Genomic DNA, 19,385 nt, shown 5'->3' with positions numbered 1-19,385 from the left:
GGTCGTGAAGGGCGTTATATAAATCCAAGTCTTTCTTAGAAGAACCACCTCATAGTCTCATAAGAAATAGGAGCAGGAGTAGGCCATACGGCCCCTTGAGTCTGTTCCGCCATTTAATATGATCATGGTTGATCCGATCATGAACTCAGGTCCACTTACCCGCCCGCTCCCCAGAACCCATAACCCCTTATCGGTTAAGACCTCCAAACATCTAACCTAGGTCTGGCCTTTCTCTAACTTGAAATTGTGGCCTCTGGTCCAGCCCTAGTCCATTTAGTTGAAAGCAGCTACCTATGTGCACGCAATCCGCACCTTTAGTCATCTGGCTCACGTTTGCTTTTCTCTTTTGTCTAGACTATGCCATCAATGCGGAGACAACCGGGATCCCCCAGACCACGTACGTCGGCATTATCGTGTCCCGTGGATCGGCAGCGAGCGTTTCCTTCATGTACGCCTACATCCTCCTCACCATGTGCCGCAACCTCATCACCTTCCTGCGCGAGACCTTCCTCAACCGCTACATCCCCTTCGACGCCGCCGTGGACTTCCATCGCTTGGTGGCGATGTCAGCCGCGGCCCTCGCAGGTTCGCTCACTTCCGTCGCGGTGTTGCGCGCTGCCTTTGTGAGAGCGTGTTATCATGCGATCGTGGAATCACAGAAGGTTACAGCTCGGAAGGAGGCCATTTCGGCCCATTGTGTCTGTGCCGGCCGACAAAGAGCTATCCAGCCTAATCCCACTTTCCAGCTCTTGTTCCGTAGCCCTGTCGGTTACGGCACTTCAAGTGCACATCCATTTTTAAATGTGGTGAGGGTTTCTGCCTCTACCACCCTTTCAGGCAGTGAGTTCCAGACCCCCACCACCCTCTGGGTGAAAAAAGTTCTCCTCAAATCCCCACTAATGCTTCTACCAATTACTTTAATGCCCCCTGGTTATTGACCCCTCTGCTAAGGGAACTAGGTCCTTTCTATCCACTCTATCTAGGCCCCTCATAATTTTATACACCTCAATTAGGTCTCCCCTCAGCCTTCTCTGTTCCAAAGAAAACAACTCCAGCCTATCCAATCTTGTATAAGCGCCGAACTTCTACTGGCAACATCCTCGTAAATCTCCTCTGTACCCGCTCCTGTAATGTGTTGGCCAGAACTGCACACAGTAACATAAAACATAGGTGCAGGAGTAGGCCATTCGGCCCTTCGAGCCTGCACCATCATTCAATTTGACCATGGCTGATCATGCAACTTCAGTACCCCATACTCTGTGCTATATACAAGAACTTTGTGTTCCTATAATACATGGATTGAAAGGGGGTTGGAATACAAAGGGGTGCAAGTTATGTTACAGGTCTATAAAGCTCCGGTCAGATCCCATCTCGAGTACCCTCTTCTGTTCTAGGCACCTCAGGAAGGATATAGTGGCCTTGGAGTGCAGATTCATCAGAATGATACCAGGATTGAAAGGGTTAAATTATGAGGACCGGTTGCATAGACAAGGCTTGCATTCTCTCGTGTATAGAAGATTAAGGGATGATTTAATTGAGGTTTTTATGATGGTTAAAAAATCCGAAGGATAGATAGAGAGAGACTATTTCCTCTGGTGAGGGAGACTAGAACAAGGAAGCGTAACCTTAAAATTAGAGCGAGACCGTGATTTTCCGTCCAAGAACATACGAATTAGGAGCAGGCCATTCGGCTGATCACGGCTGATCTTCTACCTCAACTCCACTTTCCAGCACTATCCCCATATCCCTTGATTCGCCTAGAGTCCAAAATATCAATCACAGCCTTGAATATACTCAACGACAGAGCCTCCACAGCCCTCTGGGGCAGAGAATTAAAAAGATTCACCACCCTCTGAGTGAAGAAATTCCTCTTCATCCCAGTCCTAAGTGGCCGACCCCTTATTCTGAGACTGTGACCCCTGGTTCTAGACTCCTCAGCCAGGGGGAAACATCCTCCCTGCATCTACCATGTCAAGCCCTGTAAAAACTTTGTATGTTTCAATGAGATCACCTCTCATTCTCCTAAACTCTAGAGAATATAGACCTAGTCTAAATCTCTCCTCATAGGACAATCCCCCCCATCCCAGGAATCGGTCTGGTGAACCTTCGTTGCACTCCCTCTATGGCAAGTATATCCTTCCTTAGGTAAGGAGACCAAAACTGTACACAATACTCCAGGTGCGGTCTCACCAGGGCCCGATATAATTGCAGTAAGACGTCTTTACTCTTAAGCTAAATCCTCTTGTAATAAAGGCCAACATTTGGCCTTTCTTTCTTAATTGCTTGCTGGACCTGCACGTTAACTTTCAGTGATTTGTATACAAGGACACCCAGGTCCCTCTGAACACTGACAGTTCCCAATCTATCACCATTTTAAAAATTCTCTGTTTTTCCATTTTTCCCACCAAAGTGGATAACTTCACATTTCTCCACAGTATATTCCACTTGCCATGTTCTTGCCCACTCACTTGGCCTGCCTATATCCCCTTGAAGCCTCTTTGCGTCCTCCTCACAACTTACATTCCCACCTAGCTTTGTATCATCAACAAACTTGGATATATTACATTGGTCCCCTCATCCAAATCATTGATATAGATTGTGAATAACTGGGGCCCAAGCACCGATCCTTGCGGTACCCCACTAGTTACAGCCTGCCAACCTGAAAATGACCTGTTTATTTAGCTCATCCATCGTGAATATATTGCAGTGTATTACAGGGACATAGAATTGCAGTATATATTCTACTATTTACCATATTGTGAGAATGTTGTAAATAAAAGAAAACTATTAGTAATGGCAGTAACATTTCTCTTGTTCTCCACAGTTTTTCACAGTGCTGGACATGGCGTGAATGTCTACACATTCTGTGTTAGTTCCCTCAGCAGCCTGTCCTGCCTATTCCCCAGTGTGTTCGTCAATGATGGGTGAGTTCCAGATTGCAACTCAGTCCCTGCCAAGAAAGAAAGATTTGCATTTATATAGCGCCTTTCACGACCATTGGACGCCTCAAAGCACTTTACATCCAATGAAAATAGCATAGCAACAAGAGCGGGTCAGAGGCTGGCTATTCTGCGGCGAGTGTCTCACCTCCTGACTCTCCAAAGCCTTTCCACCATCTACAAGGCACAAGTCAGGAGTGTGATGGAACACTCTCCACTTGCCTGGATGAGTGCAGCTCCAACAACACTCAAGAAGCTCGACACCATCCAGGACAAAGCAGCCCGCTTGACCGGCACCCCATCCACCACCTTCAACATTCACTCCCTCCACCACCGGCGCCCCCTGGCTGCAGTGTGCACCATCTACAAGATGCACTGCAGCAACTCGCCAAGGCTTCTTCGGCAGCACCTCCCAAACCCGCGACCTCTACCGCCTAGGACAAGGGCAGCAGGCGCATGGGAACACCACCACCTCCATGTTCCCCTCCTTGTCACTGGACCAAGACCTAGCTCCGTCAAGCCCGTGTGGTGGCTGGTGTGCAACGACCACCCCACGTTAAAAAAATCCACGCACAGGCATCTTCCACCCTTCAACATGTAGTTCGGGACCTGGAATATTAGGTCCTTCATTGAAACACCTTTGAACTTTTTGGCGTGGAAGCAAGTCATCCTCGACTTGAGGGACTGCCTGTGATGATGATGATCCCCTCCAAGTCACACACCATCCTGACTTGGAAATATATCGGCCCTTCCTTCATCGTCGCTGGGTCAGAATCCTGGAACTCCCTCCCTAACAGCACTGTGGGAGCACCTTCACCACACGGACTGCAGCGGTTCAAGAAGGCGGCTCACCACCACCTTCTCAAGGGCAATTAGCGATGGGCAATAAATGTTGGCGACACCCTCAGCGAATTTAGAACAAAAGTACTTTTGAAGCGCAGAAGGCCTCGGAAAGCATCCAATCAGCTGACCTGGGCCTCAGAAAATGGCCGTATGTTTGTGACTGGCCAAGCAAGTAGGGAAAGGCGGGCAGATAAAAGGGAGGCCCAGCACGCAGAGGCCTGGGCGGCCAGTGTGTGGGGGTCCACGGACAATGCTGCTATTATAGAAAGGTGGATTTGAGATTAAAGCAAGCCCTGTCATCCGGGGCTGCTCAATGAATGGGCCCACATTAGCAGCAGCTACCAGTTCGTCGTCACTGACTGATACTGGCCTTAATTACACGTTACTTAAACCCGGGTCACTCTCAGCCTTGCTCTTTCTAATTAACAATGAAATTATTATTGGTTCTCCTTTTCATAGACAATAAGGCACTTGATCTGCATGAGCGGCGTACAACAATTGGATGGGTCACTGCTGAAAAATCTCATTTTAGCAGAGTGCGCCAGACTGGGTTACAATCCTTATTGGTTGCTGATACTGTCTAAACTCTTGTTACATCTAACAGTGCCAGTGCTGGCAATCGTGTCCTCACTTTTTCTGGGGGTAGGGTTACGCTGCCACTTGTGCATCAGTACAGCATGGTCATGCGTGCATATTAATGCTAAAAGTGGTGATAGCCCAATCTCTCCTTAGGCAGTCCCTCAGAGTCGAGGATGACTTGCTTCCACACCGATACGAGTTCTCAGGTGGCTGGTGAGTCTGATGCCGGATCCACAGTGTCTGTGACGGGTGGGGCAGACAGTGGTTGGTGGGACGAGTGAGTGGGTGGGTAGGAAGCTTCCTTAGTGGTTATGTCACTAGACTAGTAATCCACATGCCTGGACTAATGATCCATGAGACATGGGTTCAAATCCACACCGAGGCAGCTGGGGAATTTAAATTCAGTTAATTAATTAAATCTGGAATTAAAAAGCTAGTGGTCAGTAATGGTGACCATGAAACTACCAGAGTGTCGTAAAAACCCATCCGGTTCACTAATGCCCTTTAGGGAAGGAAATCTGCCGCCCTTACCCGGTCTGGCCTCTATGTGACTCCAGACTCACAGCAATGTGGTTGAATCTTAACTGCCCTCTGAAATGGCCCAGCGAGACACTCAGTTGTACCAAACCACTACGACAAAGTCAGCACTGTGGGAGCACCTTCACCACACGGACTGCAGCGGTTCAAGAAGGAGGCTCACCACCACCTTCTCAAGGGGCAATTAGGGATGGGCAATAAATGCCAGCCTTGCCAGCTACGCCCACATCCCGTGAATGAATATATTTAAAGAAGTATACCTCAGCAAACTACCCTTCACCCTCAGTTGCTAGACTCCCCACTGTCCCCCCTTTCTCTTAAGAACTGGATTGAGTTTGCTTCAAGTGCGGTACAACTCCAGCCTTAACAGCTAGATTGTAAGGTGGTACCTCAAGTGCTCCAGATAACAATTATCATCAATCTATTAGTACAAACTGTCTTTAATGTCAGAAATAATACTGTTCATTTAGTACCAGGAGTTAGGATAGAAATAGGTCTCAAATATTAAATTTTTCTTTTTAAAAAAAATGAACAGCTTTGTTTAAAAATAATACAGATTTCTGATTCTGAAATATTGATCTTTGGGTTGGATTCGATCTGCCAATATTGTAAGCTACGGCCCAATTTATTGATCAAGTTACAAGATGCTACCTGAATGTGCGGTAGTTCAAAGGCACAGAAATTACACGGAATAAAGGGATTTAGGCACATGGGATTAGGACGTGCTCCTGTGGAGGATTAACACCAACACGGACCGAATAGGCCAAACGAACGCATTCAATGTTGTAATTTCCAGGCAGATTGAGGGAGCGCTGCACTGTCGGAGGGGCAGTACTGAGGGAGCGCTGCACTGTCGGAGGGGCAGTACTGAGGGAGCGCTGCACTGTCGGAGGGGCAGTACTGAGGGAGTGCTGCACTATCTGAGGGGCAGTACTGAGGGAGCGCTGCACTATCTGAGGGGCAGTACTGAGGGAGCGCTGCACTATCGGAGGGTCAGTACTGAGGGAGCACTGCACTGTCGGAGGGGCAGTACTGAGGGAGCGCTGCACTGTCGGAGGGGCAGTACTGAGGGAGCACTGCACTGTCGGAGAGGCAGTACTGAGGGAGCGCTGCACTGTCGGAGGGGCAATACTGAGGGAGCGCTGCACTGTCAGAGGGGCAGTACTGAGGGAATGCTGCACTGATGGTGCCGTCTTTCACAGAAGACATTAATCCGATGCTCTCTCAGGTGGATGTAAAAGAACCCATTTTGTCAGTGCAAATGTATAAATGTGTGAAATAAATGCTTGCGTGACAATGCATTACACGAGGCACATTCCGGGGGATTGGTACCTGTGATATTTCAAGTCTGGATGCAGTGGACCAGATGCAAATTTACCGTTCTTCTTCTTTTTGTCTTGTAGATCAGAGCTCCCTCATAAATATTACTGGTGGTTCTTTGAGACTATTCCAGGTAACTAGTGTCATTGCTTACTCTGGGTGATCAAAATATCAACACAAGGCGACGGTATACAATTGATGGCCTTCCGAGACCTGATATGTGGACGGTTTTGAGCCAATTGAACTGCACCATTAATTCAGAGTTCACAACCTCACGAGCTGTCGGTAATTCTCGAGCCATTAAAGACTTTGAAATTACTCTCCTGATATTCAGCTCCAGCTCCGCCCTCCATTATTTCAGAGGTGTTTCACTCTTATAACGTGAGTGGCTTAATGCTTCAACTAGTAAACATCGGGCCGTGATTTGCGGCCCGTATGGGCGTGTACGAGGTGCACGCACGCCCGTAAGGGTTGCGCACGTTCAGGGTTTAGGCACGCGCTGCGCCTGCGCTGAAACACGCAATTGGCGATCTGTCAAGAATTCTCGTGATGGATCGCACGCACCCCTGGGATAAGGGCCTCCGCAGGCGGAGAATGGGGCTAATTTCTGCCCAGCGAATGCCCGTGAAATTCTTACGCCTGCCAAAAGCAGGAGCGTAAGGCTTGCTTTTATCAGTGTAAGAGTTCAAAAAACTTTTTTCAATCATTTATACATTTTTAAAAACCCTGTGCGGTAAGGCAAGGTTACTTTTAGCCCCGTTAAAACATGTAAATGTCTTTAATTAATTGCCATTTTAATTAAGTTTAAATATGTAATGTTTTTTTGGGGACTTATTTGATGTCTAGATGTATTTTCTAAGTGATCCCCATTCATGCTATGGGAGGTCCGTACATACAGAATCCCCATAAGCATAAATGGGGGCATTTCCTTCGATTGGTTAGGCGAGGTCATGTGATCCCAGGGGCGCTTGCGAACCGCTTGCACACCTGGGATACGTGGGGCTCGACTCAGGCCTATGCCTAGAGGCCCAGGACCGCGAGTGTCCGTGGATCCCGAGGTAAGTGCGTAGATTTTTTGCTGGTCGGAGGCCTCTGCCCGCGGGAAGCCTCCGACCGCAAATTCAGCCCCGATATTAAGCCCCAATATTAAGCGATGGGAGGCTAATTATGCCAGTGCATAATTTCGGGATCTTTCTTTTTACGCAGTGAATATTGACAGCAGTGGGTCAGCCCCGGAGTTGGAGGCAGGTGCGGGACTTGTGCTTTCAATTTACCGAGTCTCCAAACTCATGACTGAAACTACAGCAAGCAGAGTGTCCCCAGTACAGCAGGGTTCTTTCTGCAGCAAAATGCTGGGAGCGCAGGAGAGTAACGTAATACCGATTGTGTGCGTTAAAATCGATCGCAGTCACTTCAAGCAGCGACTGACGGGGGGAATGGCCCAACTATCTCCATTCTGGCCGGGACCTGTGCGTGTCATTACGTGCGGCCTTCTTTTAAGTCACATTTAGGAGAAATGACCCAGAGAATAAGAACATGCGAATTAGGAGCAGGAGTAGGCCGCTCGAGCCCAGGGGCACAGGTGGTTCGCAAGCACACCTGGGATCACATGACCTGGCCCAGCCAATCAAAGAAGGGAATTCCCATTCATGCTTGTGGGGATTCTGTATGTACGGAATGCCCATAAGCATGAATGGGGATCACATAAAAAATACACTCTAGACATCAAATTCAATAAGATCATGGCTTTGACCGCAACTCTACTTTCCTGCCCGATCCCCATATCCCTTGATTTCCCCTAGATCCAAAAATCTCTCGATCTCAGCCTTGACTATACTCAGAGACTCAGCCCTCTGGGGTAGAGAACTCCAAAGATTCACCCCCCTCGGAGTGAAGAAATTCCTCCTCATCTCAGCCCTAAATGGCCGAACCCCTTATCCTGAGACTGTGACCCCCCCACTCTGGTTCTAGACTCCCCCCAGCCAGGATGCACATGGATGGGGGAGGTGGTTATTCCAGACATTGTGTAAGAACTGAGGGTGAAGGGGGAGTAAAGGTAATACCGTGATAACTGTTTTCAACTCTAGGAATGACCGGAGTTCTGCTTCTTGTCGTCATGGCGATTCTGTACGTCTTCGCCTCGCGCCAATTCCGTCGGATGAGCTTCCGAGCCTTCTGGGTGACCCACCACCTCTACGTGATCCTGTACATTCTGGTAATAGCACTTAAACTTCAACTCACACTGTGTTGCCTATTTGTGATTCTGCCTTGTAGATCGGAAATTCCTCAGAAATATTTCTGGTGATTCTTTGAGACCATTCCAGGCTTAGAATATGACGTCGCTGGCAAGGCCTGCATTTATTGCCCATCCCTAATTGCCCGTGAGAAGATGGTTGTGAGCCGCCTTATGTAAGAAATAGGAGCAGGAGTCGGCCATTTAGTCCCTCAAGCCTGCTCCGCCATTCAATAAGATCATGGCTGATCTGATCATGGCCTCAACTCCACTTCCCCGCCCTCTCCTCATAACCCTTGACTCCCCTATTATTCAAAAATCTGTCTATCAGCACCTTAAATATATTCAATGACCCAGCCTCCACGCTCTCTGGGGTAGAATTCCAAAGATTCACGACCCTCTGAGTGAAGAAATTCCTCCTCATTTCCGTTATAAATGGGCGACCCCTTATTCTAGACTATGCCCCCTAGTTCTAGATTCCCCCACTAGAGGAAACATCCTCTCTGCATCTACCCTGTCCAGCCTCCTCAGAATCTTATACTGTGGGAGCACCTTCACCACACGGACTGCAGCGGCTCAAGAAGGCGGCTCACCACCACCTTCTCAAGGGGCAATTAGGGATGGACCTGGCATGGATTTTTTCCTACCGAAAGAGTCTTGGCTCTCTATCTCTTTCAGATGCTGACTGGCCGATTGTGTATTTCCAGCATTTTACTTCAGGTTTCATTTTTTTGTGCCCCCCTCCATTTCATCTCTTTTGTTTCCCATCACACCTCCCCCACACACAGATTCTCCTCCATGGCAGTTCGAACCTGATTCAGCAACAGAGCTTTTACTTGTACTTCATTGTGCCCGGACTCATCTACCTGGGAGACAAACTCGTCAGCCTCAGCAGAAAGAAGAAGGATGTCACGGTGGTCAAGGCAGAACTGTTACCCTCAGGTACCTTAGTCGCGAAATATTGACCCCCGACTTCCCCGCTGTTGGGCTAAAAGGATTGCATTATGAGGACAGGTTGCATAGTGTAGGCTTGTATTGCCTCGAGTATAGAAGACCAATCCAACGGAGGTGTTCAAAGGATTTGATAAGGGTCAAAGGACTATTGATAATATTTAAGGTGGAGATAGACAGATTTTTGAACGCTAAGGGAGTCAATGGTTATGAGGAGCGAGCAGGGATCAGATCAGCCATGATATTCAATCTTGGCTTCAACTCCACTTCCCTGCCCGTTCCCCATAACCCCTGTAGTTCAAGAATCTGTCGATCTCAGTCTTGAATATATTCAATGACCCCGCCTCCACAGCTGTCTGGGGTAGAGAATTCCAAAGATTCACAACCCTCAGAGAGAAGAAATTCCTCCTCATCTCTATCTTAAATGGGCGACCCCTTATTCTGAAACTATGTCCCCTAATTTTAGATTCCCTCATGAGGAGAAACATCCTCTCTACATCTACCCTGTCAAGCCCCCTCAAAATCTTATGTGTTTCATTCTTCTAAACTCCAATGAGTATAGGCCCAATCTGCTTAACCTTTTTTCATTCCACTTCATCCCAAGAATCAACCTTCCCTGAACTGCCTCCAATGAATGCTAACACCATCATTTGCCCACACACAGGTCTTATATAATCAGTGGCTATCAGTGATAAAACACTTTGGGCAAAGTCTGCACTCGTTGTGAAGACAATTTTAGGTCACATATCCCAAACCATTATCTTGATCCAGTGATAACATTCCTCAGCAAACACATTAGGTGCTTATCAGGATTTTTTAAGACCTGGATAGTTTCCTCCAGCTTAATGTTACCAAAAGCAAAAGCTGTCAGGAAAGATGTGATTGCACTGGAAAGAGAGGAGATTTACAAGAATATTGCCTGAACTGGAGAATTTTGGCTATGAGGAAAGATTGGAGATGCTGGGTCTGTTTTCTTTGGAACAGAGGAGGCTGAGGGGAAACCTGATTGAGGTGTATAAAATTATGAGGGGCTTGGATAGAGTGGATAGGAAGGACCTGTTTCCCTTGGCAGAGGGGTCAACAACCAGGGGGACTAGATTTAAAGTAATTGGTAGGAGGTTTAGAGGGGTTTTGAGGGGAAATTTCTTCAGAGGTTGGTAGGGGTCTGGAGTTCACTGCCTGAAAGGGTGGTAGAGGCAGAAACCCTCACATTTGAAAAATACTTGGATGAGCACTTGAAGTGCCGTAACCTACAGGGCTATGGACCAAGAGCTGGAAAGTGGGATTGGGCTGGGTAGCTCTTTGTCGGCCGGTGCGGACACGATGGGCCAAAATGGCCTTCTTCCGTGCTGTAAACTTCTATGATTCTATGATTCTGTTCCCCAAAACACCTTGCTGCTTCTGGCCATTATTCCATCAAAGTCCTCAACTAACTCTGGCTCAGCCCAGAGATACGGGGCCTTGGAGTCCTGTTCGACTCTGAGTTCAACATTCACCCCCAATCTGATCAGTCACTAAGACTACTTCCTTTCACCTGTGTAACATCGCCTGTCTCTTCCTACCTGCCTCCAAAAATCTATTCCACTTCTTTACCACCTTGAGGTCGGATTTCTCCAAAGCTCTCCTATCCACCTTCAGACACCTACATTTCAAGCCTTCAAGAACGTGGTGGCTCATATATTTTCTCGTGCCTTGGGAATGTTATATCTTGGGAGGGATGTATTGACCTTGGAGTGAGTAGGTTTACCAGAATGATACCCGGACTCCAAGGGTTAAGTTGCGAGGAGAGATTACACAAACTAGGGTTGTATTCCCTGGCATTTAGAAGGTTAAGGTGGGATCTGATTGAAGTTTTCAGGATATTAAGGGGAACAGATAGGGCAGATCAAGAGAAACTATTCCCGCTGGTTGGGGAGTCTAGGACTAGGGGCACGGTCTAAAAATTAGAGCCAGACCTTTCAGGAGTGAAATTAGGAAACACTTCGACACACAAAGGTTGGTAGAAGTTTGGAACTCTCTTCTGCAAATGATAGTTGATCCTCGATCAATTGTTAATTTTAAATTGGTGGTTGATAAGATTTTTGTTAACCAAGAAGTATTAAAGGATATGGGCCAAATATGGAGTTAGGGCGCAGACCAACCATGACCTCATTGAATGGCAGAACAGGCTCGAGGGGCCGAAAGGCCTCCTCTTGTTCCCATGTTAAATGCATGTCAAAACTTGCAGACATCCATCAGACATCTGGGATTGCTCACAGAACCATGTTATTTGACATGCAAGTGATATTTGCCCCCGACAAGCTTCTTTTTGACCTGTCGCAAGATCTTTTAGCTGAATAATTGGTGATGAGCACATTAACCTATTTGCATGGAAACGCTTTATCCGCTGTTTTTAGTACAGACATTAACCGGAATGGTGTTAATACATTAATTATTAATATCACCCAGCACTAGCAAATTGAGTGATTAATTACAAAAAATGACCTCAAGGCACGTGCACCCTGTATATAATCAGCACTGTTCCAGCAAAGCTGAGAAAGATTGTGAGACAAATATTACCTTTGTCTCTTACTGCCAGAGAACCTGTAGATCTATGGCACTGCATGGTTATACATATATAGCACTGCATGGGATATATATATGCCATGCACTACAGTGTATATATGACACTGCATGGTATATAACAACAGCAATAACGGCGCTTCACAGGAATATTATGAGACAACAAAAAATTTACTACCGAGTCACATAAGGAGACATTAGGGCGGGTGACCAAAAGCTTGGTCAAAGAGATAGGTTTTAAGGAGGAGAGGTAGAGAGGCGGAGAGGTTTAGGGAGGGAGTTCCAGAGCTTGGGGCCCAGGTAGCTGAAGGCACGGCCACCGATGGTGGAGCGATTATAATCAGGGATGCCCAGGGGAGCAGAATTAGAGCAGCGCAGATATCTCGGGGGGGGGGGGTTGTGGGGCTGGAGGAGATTACAGAGATAGGGAGGGGGCGAGGGCCAAGGAGGGATCTGAAACATGGCATGGTATATAAGGTGATGCATGGTATATATGGCGCTGTGTGACAGGCACTATCGTTTTTCAAATATTATTCTACCTGTTGGTTAATGAGAAATAAATTATATAAATTTATATACATTTAAAATCAAGTGTGTAGTTGAGAAATAAGTTGCTGTCACGTACAGATCAAAGAAAGAAAGAACTTGCATTTATATAGTGCCTTTCACAACCTCAGGATGTCCCAAAGCACTTTACAGCCAATGAAGTACAATTTGAAATGTAGTCACTATTGCAATGTAGGAAACATTAGATTGAGATCCATGTCCTCTGGTACCGGTGGCATTTACTTTTTCCTGCATTTCTTGGCGTCTAGGTGTGACGTACCTCGAATTTAAACGCCCCCAAGACTTTGAGTACAAGTCTGGCCAATGGGTACGCATCGCGTGTCTATCGCTGGGGACTGACGAGTATCACCCCTTCACCTTGACGTCGGCGCCCAACGAGGACACCCTCAGCCTCCACATCAGGGCAGTGGGGCCGTGGACCACAAAGTTACGGGAAACGTACTCCCCGGAGAATGTCGGAAAGCTCGGCGGCCACCCAAAGGTAAGTACGTAAGAAATAGGAGCAGGATCGGCCACGCGGCCCCTCGAGCCCGCTCCGTCATTCAATGAGATCATGGCTGATCTTCGACACTAACTCCACTTTCCCGCCCGATCTCCATAAACCTTAATTCCCCTCGAGTCCAAAAATCTATCGATCTCAGCCTTGAGTCATCATCCGTCATAGGCGGCTCCTCGATCGAGGATGACTTGCTTCCACATGAGTTCACAGATGTTTTACTGAAGGACCCAAAGTTCCAGTCCTGAACTCCAGGGGTGGAAGATGCCTGTGCGTGGATTTTTTTTAACGTTTGTTGACCGTTGCACACCAGCCACCACACGGGCTTGACAGAGCTAGGTCTTGGTCCAGTGGCAAGGATTAACCAGACGACTATATATATATCAGCCTTGAATCTACTCAGAGACTCAGCATTCACAGCCCTCTGGGGCAGAGAATTTCAAAGATTCACCGCCCTCTGAGTGAAGAAATTCCTCCTCATCTCGGCCTTAAATGGCCGACCCCTTATCCTGAGACTGTGACCCCTGGTTCTAGACTCTCCAGCCAGGGTGAAACATCCTATAACAACAAAGTAATACGAGCATGAAGTAAGACTTAAGTCAATGCAGTGAACAGACAGTGAGGTTGCTCAGAGATATACCTCACTCCAAAGGAATACATTTGGAAAATTAAGGGAACATTTTTTTTAACCTCCACCTTCTCTGCTCATCTGCTGAAAGTGTCGACTCTTGCTGGAGTACATAACAGTTGCTGGATGCCCTCAGTACTTCACATGAATGGTTAATCTTTACAGGCTCCAGCTCTTCATTCAAATTCACTTCATTCTAATTAGCTCTAAATCATGGTGGGTCTGGACAGAGTAGATAGAGAGAAACTGTTCCCATTGGTGGAAGGGTCGAGAACCGGAGGGCACAGATTTAAGGTGATTGGTGGAAGAAGCAAAGGCGACATAAGAGAACAACTTTTTTACGCAGCGAGTGGTTAGGATCTGGAATGCACTGCCTGAAAGGGTGGGGGAGGCAGACTCAGTCGTGGCTTTCAAAGGGGAGTTGGATAAGCAAAATAATTTGCAGAGCTACGGGGAAAGGGCGGGGGGAGTGGTACTGGCTGAGGTTCTCTTGCAGAGAGCCAGCACGGGCTCGACGGGCCGAATGGCCTCCTGTGCTGTGACCATTCTAGGATTCTACGACAATTCAATATTTTTTAAGCAACAGATTCCCACTTTACTATGACCCCCACCGCCTAGAAGGACAAGGGCAGCAGGCGCATGGGAACACCACCACCTCCATGTTCCCCTCCAAATCACACACCGTCCTGACTTGGAAATATATCGGCCGTTCCTTCATCGTCGCTGAGTCACAATCCTGGAACTCCCTCCCTAACAGCACTGTGGGAGCACCTTCACCACACGGACTGCAGCGGTTCAAGAAGGCGGCTCACCACCACCTTCTCAAAGGACAGTTAGGGATGGGCAATAAATGCCGGCCTTGCCAGCGACACCCACATCCTGGAACGGATACAAAAAAACTTTACCAATTTGTTTATGTTTGCTCAATTTGAGTTATTGGGTAATTTGATTTGTTTTAAGTGCAAAAAATGACTTTGGAATATAAGGAGTAAAGTGTAAACCTAGACTGTAAATTGCAACAGACAGTCTGGGAGAAGAACCAAGCCTAAACTCTCTCCTCAGATTGTGCTCACACCTACACACTTCGCAGGAGACGTTACTAGATTCTGGTCAGGAGCAGGAGCTCTGTCTGATACTTACACTTCCTGGTTCGAAGCAATGAAAACAACTGCCACAAGAAAGACTTGCATTTATATAGCGCCTTTCACAACCGCAGGACATCCCAAAGCTCTTTATAGCCAATGAAATACTTTTTTGGAGTGTAGTCACTGTTGTAATGTGGGAAACACGGCAGCCAATTGGTGCACAGCAAGCTCCCACACACAGCAATGTGAGAATGACCCAGATAATCTGTTTTTAGTGATGTTGGTTGAGGGTTACCGGGGAGAACTCCCCTGCTCTTCTTCGAAGTACTGCCATGGGATCTTTTACATCCACCTGAGAGAGCAGACGGGGCCTGGGTTTAACGTCTCATCTGAAAGACAGCACCTCCGACAGTGCAGCACTCCCTCAGCACTGCACTGGAGTATCAGCCAACTGTAGCAGCTCTGTGCTGAGTAAACTAAGGTCAGCTAACCCAACAAAGCAAGACTCGCATTTATATAGCGCCTTTCATGACCTTAGGGCGTCCCAAAGCGCTTTACACCCAATGAAGTGCTGTTGGAGTGTCGTCACTGTTGTAATGTAGGAAACGCGGCAGCCAATTTGCGCACAGCAAGCTCCCACAAACGGCAATGTGATAAATGACCAGATAATCTGTTTTATTGATGTTGATTGGAGGGATAAGTATTGGCCCCAGGACACCGGGGAGAACTCCCCTGCTCCTCACCTCATCTAAACTTTTAACATTTTATGTCCAAAGTCAGTTGAGGAAACGAGATTGAATAATTCAGCAAACGTCAAGCTTCCCACAATACACTTACTGAATTCTAACATGATGCTTATTATTAATGTCTATCAAATACCAATGCTGGGTTAGGTGACCACTATGGTTTAATACAAAAGCAGGCCTTGAACACCTTAAGGAAAGAAAACTGCAAGTTATGGAAATTTACAGCATCTGGGGAGTGACAGGCTAATGTTGTGGGGTCCAGACCCTTCATCATAGCTCAAATCAAGGATCCCACTTACTGCAATAACTTAAACTGTTCAATTTATAGCTGTGGCTAGACGTGTTTTTTATTTCTCATTGTTACTTGCCTCTACCACTTTAACTGGGACTTTCCCACTGACGCAACTTTAACAAGCTCCTGTTTGAACTACAATACATCAGTTGTCTCGACTGTGGAATAGATTAATTCTCATACCATATCCTTACACTCCCTTTACCAAAACCATGCAATATCCCAGCTGTGACTCAGTGGGTAGCACAATTGTCTCTGAGTTGGAAGGTTGCGGGATCAAGTCCCACCCCAGAAACTTCAGCACAAAAATCTAGGCTGACACTCCCAGTGCAGTGCTGAGTGAGCGCCGCACTGTCGGAGGGGCAGTACTGAGGGAGCGCCGCACTGTCGGAGGGGCAGTACTGAGGGAGCGCTGCACTGTCGGAGGGGCAGTACTGAGTGAGCGCTGCACTGTCGGAGGGGCAGTACTGAGTGAGCGCTGCACTGTCGGAGGGGCAGTACTGAGTGAGCGCTGCACTGTCGGAGGGGCAGTACTGAGTGAGCGCTGCACTGTCGGAGCTGCTGTCTTTCAGATGAGACATTAAACCAAGTCTGCTTTCTCAGATGGTTGTAAAAGATCCCGTAGCACTATTTTGAAGAAGAGCAGGGGAGTTCTCCCTGGTGTCCTGCCAATATTTATCCCTCAAATCAACATCACTAAAAAACAAATAATCTGGTCATTATCACGTTGCTGTTTGTGGGAGCTTGCTGTGCGCAAATTGACTGCCGCGTTTCCCACATTACAACAGTGACTACACTCCAAGAAAGTATTTCATTGGCTGTAAAGCCCCTTTGGGATCCCCATAGCTCTGCAATTTTTTTTTCCTTTCAAGAACAAAAAAAATATTATTTTCAAATTATTAAATAAATATTCACTAAACGTCTTTCTGCTGCCTACAGATCTATCTGGACGGGCCTTTTGGCGAAGGGCACCAAGAGTGGAATCAATTTGAGGTGTCTGTTCTGGTTGGCGGAGGCATCGGGGTAACACCTTTTTCATCAATCCTCAAAGATCTCGTCTTCAAGTCCTCGGTCTTCAGCAAGATCGTCTGCAAAAAGGTAACGGAGAGAAATATGTTGAAAGTGAAGCCTCTTTTACGATCCTGTTATGCCTGTTCTGAGGCGGGGTTCAGAATAGCAGTCGTCGCTCCGACAAAGGCTTGCTTATAATCAAAAATAAATTCGTATCTTCCAGGCATGGATGTGGAAGGAAACTTTAGGCCATTGCTAAATGTAAACTCGATTTCTGCTGTTACAGCTGGAAAGGCTCATGATGTTCCATCCCGTTTTACTTAGAATCACAGAATCGTACCGCGCAGGAGGCCATTCGGCCTATCGTGTCCGTGCCGGCTCTTTGAAAGAGCTGTCCAACTAGTTCCACTCTCCCCTGCTCTTTCCCCACAGCACGGCTAATTTTATTCCTTTCAAGTATTTATCCAATTCCCTCTTTTGAATGCGACTGTTGTATCTGCTACCACCGACCTTTCAGGCAGCGCGTTCCAGATCGTAACAACTCACTGCCAATGTTCCTGTTAAGGCGCGCGCGCAAGTGCGACCACGCAGTAATGTGTAAGGTCCCGCTCACCGGTCTTTACACTGTAAATACTGCGCATACGTAGAAATTTAAAGGAACCGTGCATTAAAAATAACATGCCGCGAAGAATAAAGTGCAGCTCACAGGGAACATTGCTCGCAGCACAATTTTATCTTCCTCGTGTCGCCCCTGGTTCTTTTGCTAACTACCTTAACTCTGTGTCCTTTGGTTACTGACCCTTCTGCCACTGGAAACATAAGAACATAAGAAATAGGAACAGGAGTAGGCCATTCAATAAAATCATGGCTGATCCGATCATGGACTCAGCTCCACTTCCCCGCCCGCTCCCCATAACCCCTTATCGCTCAAGAAACTGTCTATTTCTGTTTTAAATTTATTCAGTCCCAGCTTCCACAGCTATCTGAGGCAGCAAATTCCACAGATTTACACCCCTCTGAGAGAAGAAATTCCTCCTCATCTCAGTTTTAAAGGGGCGGCCCCTTATTCTAGTGCCCTCTAGTTCTAGTCTCCCCCATCAGTGGAACCATCCTCTCTACATTCACCTTGTCAAGCCCCCTCATAATCTTATACGTTTCTTTAAGATCGCCTCTCATTCTTCTGAATTCCAATGAGTAGAGGCCAACCTACTCAACCTTTCCTCATAAGTCAACTCACTCATCTCCGGAATCAACCGAGTGAACCTTCTCTGAACTGCCTCCAAAGCAAGTATATCCCTTTGTAAATATGGAAACCAAAACTGCACGTAGTATTCAAGGTGTGGCCTCACCAATACCTTATACAGCTGTAGCAAGACTTCCCTGCTTTTATACTCCATCCCCTTTGCAATAAAGGCCAAGATACCATTGGCCTTCCTGATCACTTGCTGTACCTGCATACTATCCTTTTGTGTTTCATGCACAAGTACCCCCAGGTCCCGTATACTCTCGTGTGCTCAGGTGGGGGTTTGCAATCTCAGCACCAGGGCCTTGTGCTTACACCGCCGGAGGGATTTTTTTCTAACTTTTTTGCGCTAAGGAGAACAATCCCCGCTTCTCCAGTCTCTGAAGTCTCTCACCCGTGCTATCCTGCGATGAAACCTCCGACCTCCACATGGTGAATTGCGTTAACCCTCTCTCCGCTAGGTATACTTCATCTGGGTCACCCGTACTCAGCGGCAGTTTGAGTGGATGGCCGACATCATTCGCGAAGTTGAGGAGAATGACAAAAACGACCTGGTGTCTGTCCACACCTACATTACCCAGCTGGCCGAGAAGTTTGACCTCAGGACCACCATGCTGGTAAGTTACTGAGCTGTGCCCGCCCAGCACGGATTGTTAACTAATAGGAGCTTAGGAGAGTGCCGTTGGTGCTATGGGGCAGGAAATGCATAAAGTGTTTGTAGGACATTCCTTTCTCTGCCACTGTAGCAGAAAGAAGGGGCTAATATTGGCATTAAAATAATGGGTGGAGAACTATCAGACAGACGCAAACTATTTCTAGACTGTAATCTGGTGTACTGTACCAGCCCCGGGTGTACCAGCCCCTGGTGTACTAACCCATGGTGTACCAGCCCATGGTGTACCAGCCCCTGGTGTACCAGCCCCTGGTGTACCAGCCCCTGGTGTACTAACCCATGGTGTACCAGCCCATGGTGTACCAGCCCCTGTGTACCAGCCCCTGGTGTACCAGCCCCTGGTGTACTAACCCATGGTGTACTAACACATGGTGTACCACCATCTCCCAGTGAGCCATGTCCTGGTATACCAGCTCTTGGTGTACCAACTCCTAATCATAAGAACATAAGAATTAGGAGCAGGAGTCAGCCATTCAGCCCCTCCGCCATCCGATCTGCATATCCCTTGATCCTTCAATGTACCAGCGCACCATGTACCAGCGCACCATGTACAAGCTCAGGTATACCAGCCCATATTGCAGCGTACCAGCTCAGGAGATGTCCAAACGCATCATGCCTAATGAGGTGCCACCACTGGCACGACGCCAGCATCAGCAAACATCCGTCAACCTCGAAGTAGC

The 19,385-nt window shown here is 47.4% G+C and overlaps 2 protein-coding genes across 9 annotated transcripts in view; one reads left to right on the top strand and one right to left on the bottom strand.

Annotated features, from left to right (window-relative positions):
- LOC139234097 (sorbitol dehydrogenase-like) overlaps nt 1–19,385 on the bottom strand; it is a 230,749-nt gene that overhangs the window by 42,433 nt on the left and 168,931 nt on the right. The gene's annotated exons all lie outside the window — the stretch shown is intronic.
- The window catches only part of duox (dual oxidase), a 78,704-nt gene that overhangs the window by 51,884 nt on the left and 7,435 nt on the right, over nt 1–19,385 (top strand). The window contains exons 25-32 of the mRNA XM_070865023.1: nt 355–585; nt 2,825–2,924; nt 6,302–6,351; nt 8,306–8,433; nt 9,240–9,393; nt 12,780–13,012; nt 16,718–16,876; nt 18,494–18,649. Coding sequence (XP_070721124.1) covers nt 355–585; nt 2,825–2,924; nt 6,302–6,351; nt 8,306–8,433; nt 9,240–9,393; nt 12,780–13,012; nt 16,718–16,876; nt 18,494–18,649 — 1,211 coding nt within the window. The remainder of the gene's footprint in view (nt 1–354; nt 586–2,824; nt 2,925–6,301; nt 6,352–8,305; nt 8,434–9,239; nt 9,394–12,779; nt 13,013–16,717; nt 16,877–18,493; nt 18,650–19,385) is intronic.

This window comes from Pristiophorus japonicus, chromosome 21, assembly GCF_044704955.1.
Source record: "Pristiophorus japonicus isolate sPriJap1 chromosome 21, sPriJap1.hap1, whole genome shotgun sequence".
In the NCBI taxonomy this organism is placed as follows: domain Eukaryota; kingdom Metazoa; phylum Chordata; class Chondrichthyes; family Pristiophoridae; genus Pristiophorus; species Pristiophorus japonicus.
This window is presented reverse-complemented; position numbering and strand designations above follow the sequence as displayed.